A 12,887-nucleotide genomic window follows, 5' to 3' on the forward strand; every position below is an offset into this window, starting at 1 on the left:
ATTTGTCTTCTTGTAAAAATTTGAAATGGGTCAATTTGACCCGAATACCGTACAAGGGTTAAAGCTGGCATCCCAATGACCACAATAATAACTGTTCTCAACCATGGCACTATTTAATCAAATGGAAGCAATTTAAATGTTTTGTGTATCATTTCATAAATATTTCCGTTAAATGCAGCCTAATCAGGAAACAAAAGCACTAAAATGAAATAAGTAAAAAAGGGATTCATTACAGTTTAAGGGGGCAGCTCCATTAAGTCAAGAGTGTCCTGTACTGCCCAACTGCCTTTCTATACAGCCACTGAATGTATTTTTAGAAAACAGTCAGCTGTTGGTATATAGTGTATATAGTGTGTGAAATACCTCATAGCTTTGCCACCAGTTGGGCACATTGGGCCTCAGTTTCTGGTCACACACCACCTTCCTCATCTCTTCTATGGAGGGGTCAGAGGGCACAAGGTCGTAGTAGGGCAGCTGGTACTCCTCGTGGATACCTGTAGTACACAATGAGGAAGCTCTCAATATGTGGCTTCATGCACATTAGACTGAAAAAAACAAACGTTTTTTTTTTTTCCTCCATCAACTGCTGTTTGTGGTCGTACCTCCTGCATTGCAGCGACGTGCAATCTCCCAGTAGACCAGGCCCAGCGCGTAAATGTCAGCGCACTTGAAGGAATCAAAGTGTTTCATGTTGATGGTCTCGTCCAGGACTTCTGGAGCCATGTACCTGAAGGTTGACACAAAGGCGCCAATGACAATGTTTATATGACTGAGTAAACCGTCATCAGGCTTTTTTCAAATTATCTTATTTAGTGAGGTTCAAGGAATACAAATTGTAAAGTTTTTGGGATAATAATACATGTCTCTGGTCAAAAGGTCTTATATTTTAAAGGCCATTATATAAGCACAAATAAACATCCATCACTGGGCTTTTCAGAAAGAGTTGAAGCAAATTTACCAATTTGGCTAATCTGCAAATAAGTCTGACTTTTCAAAGTCATTTATTCCCTTCAGAATAATAACTATAATTTTATTGTCAGCCAGATTTAGCCTCAAATTTCCCTAATGTAAATCTCCATGTGTGTGCTTTTAGTGAATATGTATGGGAACATCTACCTCTTAGTGCCCACGCGCTGGTTCGGTGCGATATCGATTGTGTCCGTGATTGACTCATGGCGGACCGCCAGGCCGAGGTCAGCTATGGCACACATGCCGTTCTTCTTAACCAGGATATTTTTAGACTTGAGGTCACGGTGAGCAATGCCAGGCTTACCTGCAGGAGAACAGACATCACATCAATTCGTTTGCATCAAGAGCTCAGCAGAAATAGCCACATGCTGGCTTAAAGTAAATTACAATTGAGCACTCTCATGTCCCTGCTGTGTTTTTATTTGTTTATTCATTGTATTCAATTTGTGCTGTGCTTCAACGCAAAAATGCATCCTACCCTGAGTGCCGAGGATCTCCATGTGTAGGTGTGCTAGGCCGCTGGCAGCTGACAGTGCCAGTTTGATCATGCCCTCGATGGTGACCGAGTAGCGGTTCAGGTAGTCAAAAAGAGAGCCGTGCTCATGATAGTCCGACACCAGCCACAGCTGAGTCCATGTACCATTGTCTGAAAGAAAGCACACACAAAAAAACCAATTTACATGTAGGACTATGTACACAGAATTTTATTTCAGTGAGATAATTGATCCTTTCCTTAAATCAACACTGGGTAGTAGAATTTCTGGACATTCACAAATTAAATAAATATGGATCCCTTTTAACCATCTGTACCTTATTTTCATTTAGCTTTGAAAGGACTTTTCTTATTACATGAGTGGTTTTCAGACATTCCACAAATCTTCCTCACCTTTATTGTCTGCGGCAATGAATCCCAGGATGTTTTCGTGCCGCAGCATGATTGTCTGGTAGATCTCAGCCTCTCTGAACCAGGAGCGCTCCTCTCTGGATGAGAAGATCTTCACTGCCACATCTCCTCCCCTCCACTTCCCTCTCCACACCTCACCAAAACGACCCTTTCCTATTATCTCCTGCAGCACGATGGTCCTAGCCACCGTCCGCTGCACAAACAGGGGCAAGCCTGAAGGGGCAGTAGTGAGAAAAAAACAAAACGTTAGCCAACATTCCCTGTAGATTCTAGGTCAGGATCATTTTGGGATCATGGTCGCAGTTGAATAATCAGTCATTTAGATATTTATAAAATGACAAATGGAATACTGTTTTGCTGCTGTTCTTGCTAAAAAGGAAAGACATGTTTGAGAAAATGGGTTTTCCAAAACCAAACTTCTTTTTCATGACTTCAGACGCCACATCAGGTGGGCAGCTTGTACTGACCAGAGCCTGACCCGGAGGTGGACATGTCATAGATGAGGTCCTGAAGAGTCTTGTCCTTGGCCAAGTACAGATGGTCACATGATGGGTCCTCTACCTCCAGCCTCTGCCTGTGGCTATAGGCCCTCTGGTGATACTGGAACAGGAAAACGCCAACCATAAGCAGCACACAGAGAAGGAACACTGGCCCTGCGATGACCGCCACCAGCTCCACCGGCCCCCAGGAGCTTGCTGAGCCTGACCAAACCCCCTCTTTTGTTGGGACTAGGAGGGCAAAACAAAACAGAGAAGCAGAGGTGGTTACTTTCAATTCAAACAGCGCCTCAGTGGAACTAAAAGAGATCTGTTGTGTGATGCCTTACCAGGGACTTCAATACTGTTACAGTAATCTACATAGCAGCAATGTGTGTTGAGCAGGCCTTCCGCGCTCAGACAGTAGAAAGGTTGTCCAGGGGGGACCAGGTTGTCCCGGTCGATGCAGATGCGTACGTGTTGCTCTTTCCCCTGGCTGAAGTATGTAGAAGCCATGCAGGCGCCATCTGTTTCACACTCATAGCCGGTCTTCTCACAGTTTGTGCAGTTACAACGTAGAGCTGCGGGAAAGGACAAAAGGAAGTTAAGTAAATACCAATTCATCAGATAGAGCCATGAGGTTAAAAACAAACAAACAAAATGATTCACTTCTCCAATAAGTCCAGCAGGGGGCAGGCTAACACCTTGTTTCAACACATGATCTAAGGAGAGTTGGGTCCCATTCAGATGTAGGCATTTTGTGACATGCACATTCAGAGCTTGGAGTTGGGCAGCGGCCGCCAGACAGGCCTGGCAGCCCTGAAATCAGATCCTTCACTGCAGAAGAACCCAAACACTCAGGGTGGAGACAGACCTGCCCAGTGGGACAGACAAAGTGAAACCCAACAAGGGAAGAGGGCTTCTGCCAAATCCCCAATGCAGCATTCTGCTCCATTCCTCTCCTCTGTTTCTCTCACACTGACACAGAGAACTGCCACTGTATAAGCTAATGAGACAGGAGTTTTATTAAATACAGCACACTTCTGCGCGGGGACTTATTAAAAAGGTAACACAATGGAACCCGTTGCCGCCAGCAAGTCCACACAAATCTGCCACATCTAAAAACAGAACCAGAGTTGGTTGGGCAAACCAGAGAGCAAGAAACAGCAAACTGATTAGATTCAGAATGAAATGTGATTTTGAGTCATAGCACACATGCTTCTCATTAGAGTAGGGTCAGCACAAAAGGCTTCTTCCAAGGTTCTCTACGACCTAACAAAATGCAAAGCAGGACCAGGCAAGGCTGGATGATTGTGGGACTAGTTTTCACTTGGAAAAAAACACAGGGAAGCAGCTTAGCTCCACTGAACTCCGTCAGTGATAAAAGACAAACCGTATGACTGACAACAAGGCCGTAAGTTAGGTGAAGAGCTGATCCTTGATCAGAAAACAAACGCTAGACCACTCAGGAATAAACGCTGTGGACTTGGCGAAGACAATTGTCGTACCAACAACAACACAGGTGGAGACACAAAGCAGAGAGGAATTTCATCCTTGTTCTTCCTTAAAAAAACAAAACAAAACATACAAGAGACTCAGTAGCAGTTGGACCACTAACTATGTCTGGCCCACAGGAAAGACAAGATTTTAAGAGTGGCAAGCTTCTACTAATCCATGGTTTCTTATCCTAAGGGTTTCTTTGACCACATGAGCTCACTGATCTCCGTGTTTGTACCAACCTGAGTCTCTGTCAAAAGGTGTCAGCAGATTTGAACGCATTCTTGAACTAAATGAGTCGTCACACGATTAGGCTTTTGTGGAGGTCTTTTTTTCTTTTCTTTTTTTAAAAAGTCCAAATGACTACACTGATTGCGCCATCAGCATGTAGTATCCAAGTGGCCCAAACCACAAACCCTGATGTCATAGGAGTGATTTCTCCTAAATGAACTTTTGGAGGGGGCTTTCTGTGGGGGAGCATTTTTTGCATGTTGCGTGTATGCTGATGTGTCTTTGGTTTTCCACTGACAGTAACGGAAAATGTGTAACACTTGTTTCAGTAATAATTCTCATCTGTTTAGTGTGTGTGTGTGTGTGTGTGTGTGTGTGTGTTGCTCTCCAGGAGGTGAGCGGGAAAGTGGCAGGAACTCTTGGTGGAATATGTCCAAATTCACCACAGTTCGCATGCAGACGGAATTTCCTCCAGATTACACAGAGAATAAGCAGGCTGGGCCTGATAAAGAGAGAAAAACAAGTCGTGTTCCACATTATGCTAATCTGCACCATTAATGGAGCAAATATTTTAGCCAATTAAAACAGATCACAGGAGTAACAGCTGTAGGTTATAAAGCTGGATGACGATTGATATCCATTGTCAAACTCAGACAACTTGAATCCCTTCTTCCAAGGCGTGATGTTTATTTATTCAGTTAAATAAATCAGCTAGTGAGTCCAGATAGGAGCCAATTTGATCGATCAATCCTTAAAGTAAAAGTGGCATTTGAAGAAAAAGAAAAAAAAAAAGAAGAGAAAAAAAACACACATACAAGCATGATCTGAACGAAACAGACACATCAATCATGAAGCCTGTGTGTGGTAAGACACATGGTACACAGACTTACACACAGAAGCTCAGGAAAAAAAACAAACATGGCTGAACATGCACGCACGCACACACACGCACGCACGCACGCCATTGTTGGTTTGTGGTCTACCAAGAGTTTGATTTGTGGCAAGTCTTCCCTTTCGTTAAAGGCTATCTTGTGAATATACCATATGTAGCCTGCTTCCACACAAACCAGCATCAACACCATGGGTGGCCCATATGGCGAAGATCTATGACAGAATGGCATTTTATATATTTATAGAGATAATTAAAAAAAAATCCACTTCCCTAAATACCAAACAAATCAAGGTTAAAGCAAAAATCCAATACTGCCCCAAAACAGTGCTGCTCACAGATTTGCAATATTTCCCATTACAACCAAGTACAACCAGAAATATTAAAGGGAAACCTCTATAGAAATATCTCTACCGGCTGACAAATCACTGTGATATCCCAGAATGCAGTATCACCATGCCCTTAACAACATTTGATAAACGATGGCACAATGTGAAACCAAAACTTTCAAAAGTAATGAAAATATAAATTCAAAATGAATGTCATGCAAGACAAGGAGGGCACTTGTACATAACTAATTCAAACAATGTCAAAAAAGTACCCCTGGCCCACTCACATTTACTGAAATGCTGTGTTGTTTGCACAGTGCTCTACATATCTCACTGGATTCAGAGCAGTAAGTGTTCCACAACTAGACTTGAAGGAATAATATCAAGCCTAAATACACATGGATCCGAGTAGAGGCCGGGTCTATGCGGTTTTTAAGTGAACTCTGCTCTTGTATCCACATAATTGGTGGTCTTTACACTGGTCCTTTGTGTGGAGATTAAGACGACATGAGGAGGGATTGGACTGGCCCTGCACAAACAAAGAGCAGAGTGGGGGAGCACACTTCTGCGTGGAGCAGCAAGGGGGGATGGGTGGCGCGCAGGGAACAGACCAGGGCTAACAGTAAATACCCCGATGTTTGGGGGCTGCCCCGGGCCAGACAGGATGGGGGCTGGTCCAAAATTGGTCAGGACAATGTGAAGGGGAGGGAGCAGAGGGGGTAACGAGCGGGATTTACAGGGGCCCCCAGCTGCGGTTGGGGTCTGCCCAAGTGACCAGCTGCGACTGTCATTAAAACCCAGTCTAGACTTTAAATAAAACGGGAGGGGGTAAATAACAGGAGAAGAGAATAGTGGAAAAAGGGAGAACACAGCCCAGAGAGCGACTGCTTTAAGCTGCGAGTGTGTGAAGTTTGTATCATTCTGTTCATGTTGAGACAGGAAATGGCTGACACAGAGAGGAAGGGATTAATTAAACATTGTTGCCATATCCAGCATCGCCTTAACTTGGAAGCAACTGAAAACCACAGTATAGTCCCAATCCAAACACCTTTACACATTAACCTTCATTGTGTGTATGCATGTGTATATATGTGACCTACTCATGCAGAGCAACACAGTCAAAACACTTTCTAGTCTGGTAAGATGATAAAGTCTATGGAAAATACGTGTGCTTGGCGCCGGGCAGTGGGTTTCTGGGAGCTAAGCGACGCAGACAGAGACGGTCAGTATGCAAGCGTGTGTGTGTGTATGGGGAGAAGAGCACCATTACCAAAATGCACTGGCTGAATGAAATTAGATCCATACAGATACCAGACTGAGAACTGATCAAGACAGACACACACACACACAGAGAGAGAGAGAGAGAGAGAGAGACACAAGATCAATGCTAGGGGAAGGAGGAAAGTCATTACCTTTGTCTGCATCTCAGGGTCAGATTACTGATCTGATTCTAAAGTGAAGTCTCTGGGGCTGAGGCTGCTACTACTATCTCTACTAACCACTACCCTCTAGGCTACATCCCATCCTGTCTGTCGTCCGCTGCACTGAATGTTTTCAAAGTGTAAGCAAAGGCTCACTTTGGACTTTATGCTGCTGCTCAAACTCCCAAACTGGTAATTTGTTGCCTTTACAATGCCCCAGCATGTTGTATAGTATTGTGAGCCAATGCATCTGCCATGTGATTTGAGATTAATACCCCTTCTGAGTATTAGCAGACCAGAGACTTAACAATTACTCCTTTTTTTGTCTGTCTATCTACAATTGTTTACAGCTGGGTATTAAACCTCAACAATGCTTTGTTACAGACCAAAATAACCTTTACCAAAGTACCACAGGCTGATCAAATATTCCCTGACTTAAAACCAACATTTTATTTAGGCAGGTTCTTCTGGGTTTGCTGCGTTTAGACATTAAACATTTGAGAACTTTGGCTTCTATCATAAGTTATCTGAAATTTAGCATCAGTGCTGAAACTCTCTTACTCAGTTTCCTCCGTCTTTTACTAAAATCTAATTGTATGACATTTCTTTTGTAGACGCATACATTTTAAAAACCAAAATAGAATACAATTATTTTTCCCAAAAAACAACTGAGAGAGTTCAGGAATACCATCTATAACAAAAAACTTTATATTGTAGATAGAAATGGCATGTATGGGAAAACAAACAAGGATTGGCTCCCCTTATTTTGCATACAATGCGTATGAGATTATGTTCTAAAACCAAAACAGCTTCTTCTGGTTATCAAACAGTCCGACCGCAACGCGGTGTTGTTACATAGGAAATACACAGGGACAGTCACAATGACTTGTGCTACATTTATTGAAATGATACGCTGCAATTAAAAAAACATTTCCAACTCAAAAGGAGCAACTCTTAATATTGGAATGTATTGCAAAGGTGATTTCTTAACTGCCAAGTGAAACACACTCTTCTGTTTAAGCTGTGTTAACATGGAGGCCCGAGAAAGGTGAGAGATAGGTTTGAATTCTACTTTAAGCACTAGTTAAATAATCTACTTTCACACTATATTCCCAGGCAAATGATTTCCTACCAGCTGCCCTTTGCTAGATAACACCATTCAGTAGACAAACCTTCAAGCAGTAGATTACGAGGCACAGCATGTCTAATCTACATTCCAATAACAGCCAACAAACAAATCAAACACTTCTACAAAGAGACATGTAATGGAGGATGGGTGTCAGGTTCTGTCCTATAGACATGAACTCACATAGCCACCGGGCCAGTCTGCGTGCATGTGAAAAGAACAACTCTCTATGTACATTTAAGGTAAGGCACAAACAGCAGATGCCATTTTACCAACGACACATTAAACAAAGTCAGAGTGCCGAGAGTAAATTAACAGAATGGAGAAGTGGGCAACCAAATGTGAACATGCTGCCTCTGCGGTGGTAGTAATCCCTTGTGGTCCAGCATCAGTAATGGTGGAGCTGGGTCAGTCTGAGGCTACGCTGTCTGCTGTAGCAATTAAGACCTGTGCCTCCAGACCAACGGAGGTCATTAAAGACACTGGTCATTATAGAGGGAAAACTAAACCCCTCCCCAGACCTAACTTGACAGTGACTGGCTCAGTGCCACATTATAGGAACTGTTGATGAACACTGATTTGTAAAGGAGGACGTGTCCGGACCAGGGAATAATCTGACAATTTATACAGAGGACGTGCAACCTAAGTTAATCAGAATTTATTTGCAGGGATCCTATCAAACAGGCCTTGACAACTTCTGCAAATTTAGGAAAAAACAAAACAGCTTTCTCCTTTTCAAGCTTAAGCCTGAAAATAGTACCACCCCTCCCTTGTCCACACTCTTCTCTTTACAGAAGCACACCTTTGAACCCAATAAGTTCCAACCTATCTCCGTACATTCCCTTTGCTCTGATCTAATGGGCAGGTGCACACATGTTCCAATCTGACTAGCTCATGCTTCCGCCACATTAACTCATTAACATCAAATTTGACATTAAACAGCACCTGTAGCAGAGTTTAACTCTGCACAAGCAGTTGAGACGTAGGGACTTTTCTGTTTCCAATCGCCCTAACTTTGATTTTACACAGTGACACATTAGGTAATGACAGGACTCTGGCATAGACTTGATAGCATGTGGAAGGGCTACTAAAATTGAGTGCAGAGTTCAAGAGCTCATCTAACCAAAGGCCTTCCTTTAACCCTAGGGGGGGAAAACACATGCCATTCTAAAGCTTGATTCAGCGCCCTATTGGTGGCAGTGAGTAAGTGAAAGCAGAAGTCGGACAACAGATAACAGAGTAGATTAAATTCTGAAAAAGCATCAGGCCTTTTGTATGACAGAGATAGAGAATAGGTAAGTGGGTGGAAAGCAGAAAGAGAAGGACGCGCCCTACCTCACGCAGTGTAGTTGACAGTGCCCGTATCACATTGCTACTGTGTTCAATGCACCCAGGCAGACTGCGTCACAAAAGGCATGTAATGCCCATAAAACTAGTGATTCCTAATCCTTATAAAGTCAACATGTGACAGATACACCAAGCCTGTGAGTAAAGAGTATTCTCACAGAAACATACTACCCTTGCCACAGGCCTGGAATCCACTCTTGCGCAGCTACTTTCAGGTTTGTCTGGTTTCAGTTCTTGCATGGTGTAATCCATTATATGGTGTGAAACCATGACTCCAGACAGACTTGTGGGTCCCTTAAAGACCTCGCCATCTGGACAAACCCATCATCACCCCCTGTCTGCTCAGGCGCCCCACACACACACACACACACACACACACACACACACACACACACACACACACACACACACACACACACACACACACACACACACACACACACACACACACACACACACACACACCACTGCTAATATTGGAGTAACCCAGTCAAACAAACTGATCACTTAGGTGCGATAATCTTTCTAGCATAGAAACCTTGGCGTACTGGACCCTTATAACCCTTAGACTAAGTGGGGGAGGAATATTTATACAATTCTTGGAATGATAATTCAATAGTTTAGAGCCGTCAGGATATTTATCCTGGCACACAGAGTTGTCTTTTTATTACCAAGTTTATCAGTTGAGTGGCAAGCGGCAAGTTGCAACAAGGTACGACAAATGGCAAAAACAAATTGGAGGCTTGCGTAACCCACAGCATGCTTATGTCTCAAATTAAAATCTATGAAATCCTAATGTAAAAGTGTGGCGTTTTGAGTAAAGCTAAAGATGAGTAGACATGCTGCAGAGGCAAACAAGTTTATTACAACATATTTTAGCCAACTGAGGCTGTGGTGTGGAGCTGGGTACCAGCTGCCCCAGCAGACGGGGAACATTCAGACTGAAGCAGCCCCATAACTGGCGCCTCAAAAGACCCCACTTGCCACATTTCCATCACAATGAACCCAGACTTCAACCCTGACTTCTGTCTGGAATAGCTGAATACACGGTTGTTGTCACCCTATGCCAGCATTCACTTTCTGCCGGAGGCCACTAAGCAGCCTTTTCAGTCCTTACAAATGGACACCAATGGAAGAGCTGCCAGTGTTTACTCTCAAAAACACATTTCATGCACAAAGTAGGTTAGGCCTTGATTCAGCGACGCCTTTCTGCTCTATCCAGTGCACAAAACTGAAATTGACCACATTGCACATGTTTAACAGTCTGCTATCTTTGCACTGTTGTGTCCAAGCAATTTACAGTGATAACATGAAATTATTTTCAAAATATTGTTAGCATAACAGCAACAGATAACTTAACAACATCAGTCGACTGTAGACTTATCAGCCACTTGGTGCACCTATACGCCATAATAAAATGATTTTAATTAAGCATTGAAGCTCACAAACAGAGCACAATTATGGTTTGTGTTCAACTTTAAACAGTTTATTAACCACTTAGCTAGCCAATGCTAGCTGGCGCCTCGAAACAAACAGCACCACCATGTTGTTGTTGTTGTGGTTTAGCTACTTGCTCCGTGTTCAATAAACGACCATTCACATGTAAGGTTTTTGTCAGTCGACAAAAGTCTCAATCAACCACAAACCAACAGGCAGCGTTGGTTCGGTTGGTTTTCATGTCGACGCTAGGGAGACACGGTTAGCCAAATTCCCGACACAGAGCGCCATGACGATGAGCGACAACAGGCGATGCCCAGTCCAGGAAAACACATCGAGACAAAAGCCGGAGAGGTACTCAGATGGAACTTACCATTACCGACTGCCACTAACCCGAACAGGGCAAGCAGTGTTAGGGCAATTTCTTTCAGAGACATTTCTTCAAAATTCCCATCTCTCCGCAATTAAATGAGTCCAAAGTGTGTCGTTATCAACGCGACCAGACCTGAAACACAACCACAGTCCGACCGCACACACCACACCGCCAAACACTAGCCAGCCAGCCAGCCAGCCTGGCGAGTGACGTGTTTAAAGGGGTGTGTGCGTGCATGTTTAAAGGGGAGGGCTGCCTGCTGCACGTCCCCTTCTGCCACCGAGGTCACGGCTGTGTGTTACAAATGTTGGATGAATTACAATCTTCCAGTCTTACATTATTTTCAATAATACATTATTACATTATTTTCAATAACGTAACACTTGACTGTTCTTGTGACGGAAAATGTTAAATCATAAAATGCTTTTTTAAACAGGACCTAAAAATTAGTTTGAAATGAAACATGCCAGAATGTTTGCATTCTTTCTTTGCAAATGAAAAAATAAAACAACAAATGACAAGTTATGTTGTTGTCATAAAAATGACATGAAATAATGGGGCTTCATGTAGAAAATGATGAAAAAGGTGAAAACTGTAAGACAGAATAGCCTACAGTAGGCCTAGGCTAATGTCCTTAAGATTGTCAGACTAAATGTTTTTGGTAAATTCAGTTTGGATAATTTTTGACTTTCTTGTGTTATTTCTTAAAAACGTGCTGGTGGTGAATGGTCTATTTGAAGCAAAAACGTATTTGTATTTCTTTGCATGACCTAAGAAATGGGTTTCACTCATTCAGATAATGTTAAAGGCAGTGAAAATAATCAGATGACATCTTTGTTGTTTTACCTTCATTCAGTAGCCCATTTTATTTATTGAACAGTAACTTATGACTACTTCTCTACATTATTGGTTTAGTTTTTATGATTATACAACGATTTTCTTGACCTAAAGATAATGCCAATCTATATATGTTAGGTAAATTCAGATTATTGGTTTCAAGGCATGGAATCGACAGCAACAACATTAAGTGGTTACATGGATTTAATCTTCTAGGGTTAACTTGGTTATGCTCAGTTTATGCATTCCTGAATGAGGTTATTACTCAACACAGGACTATTGTTCCAACCCTTACTACCCTGAAACAAAAATGTATCGGAAACAAAAATGTTTTCAGGGAACACACTGGGTCTAACTAGTCAACCTCTGCTGCATTACTGAAAATGTAAAATAATAAAATTGGTCTAATATGAAGATATTTTTGAAACAATGGTACAAATAGTGAACAGATTGAATGACTGATAACATATTGTTCCTTCAAAATGCTTACACAGGGTTAGTCACCAAACTCATGGCTCTAATTTAAACTAATACTCAAGCTAGTATTTAAAATCAGGAATGAGATACAGTAGTCCTGTAAAGTAATCTGAGTAACTATGACACCTTTTCTTTTATTATGGATGTAGGTTAGAAGGCAGCAGAGAAAAGAGTGGACATTAGGGGGTCTTCCTGCATTTGTCCTGGCACCAGTATTAGGCTCAGATATGACACTGTCCATTCATACATGTCCATCCATATTTAATGACCGGTCAATTATCAAACAAATCCCTTATTGATATTTTAGCTTTAGCAGTCTAATCTATACTTCCTATTCCCCCATCAAACCTGTGAAATCAATGTGGTTTGCACAAAATTCCTTACTGTTTCCAGTTTATGTCAGAGAAGAAAAGATAAAACTTTGTCTGTTCACAAAGAAAATGTTCTTGTATACAGTCAACAGGTAACTGTTAAAAAATACACACATTAATACAAGCATCTGTATGTTCACTCAACAAGGTCTGACACATCTTCTTTCACACGCTCACACACACACACACACACACACACACAC

General features: G+C 42.3%; 1 protein-coding gene across 1 annotated transcript in view; it reads right to left on the minus strand.

Moving 5' to 3' along the window:
- acvr1ba (activin A receptor type 1Ba) overlaps positions 1-11,226 on the minus strand; it is a 13,923-nt gene extending 2,697 nt beyond the window's left edge. The window contains exons 1-8 of the mRNA XM_032521499.1: positions 11,000-11,226; positions 2,700-2,930; positions 2,341-2,601; positions 1,856-2,086; positions 1,448-1,615; positions 1,117-1,273; positions 603-727; positions 364-494 (exon numbers count right to left, since the gene is read on the minus strand). Coding sequence (XP_032377390.1) covers positions 364-494; positions 603-727; positions 1,117-1,273; positions 1,448-1,615; positions 1,856-2,086; positions 2,341-2,601; positions 2,700-2,930; positions 11,000-11,063 — 1,368 coding nt within the window. The 5' untranslated portion in view covers positions 11,064-11,226. The remainder of the gene's footprint in view (positions 1-363; positions 495-602; positions 728-1,116; positions 1,274-1,447; positions 1,616-1,855; positions 2,087-2,340; positions 2,602-2,699; positions 2,931-10,999) is intronic.
- Positions 11,227-12,887: the final 1,661 nt, after the last annotated feature.

The sequence above is a fragment of the Etheostoma spectabile genome, chromosome 7, assembly GCF_008692095.1.
Source record: "Etheostoma spectabile isolate EspeVRDwgs_2016 chromosome 7, UIUC_Espe_1.0, whole genome shotgun sequence".
Classification (NCBI taxonomy): Eukaryota; Metazoa; Chordata; class Actinopteri; order Perciformes; family Percidae; genus Etheostoma; species Etheostoma spectabile.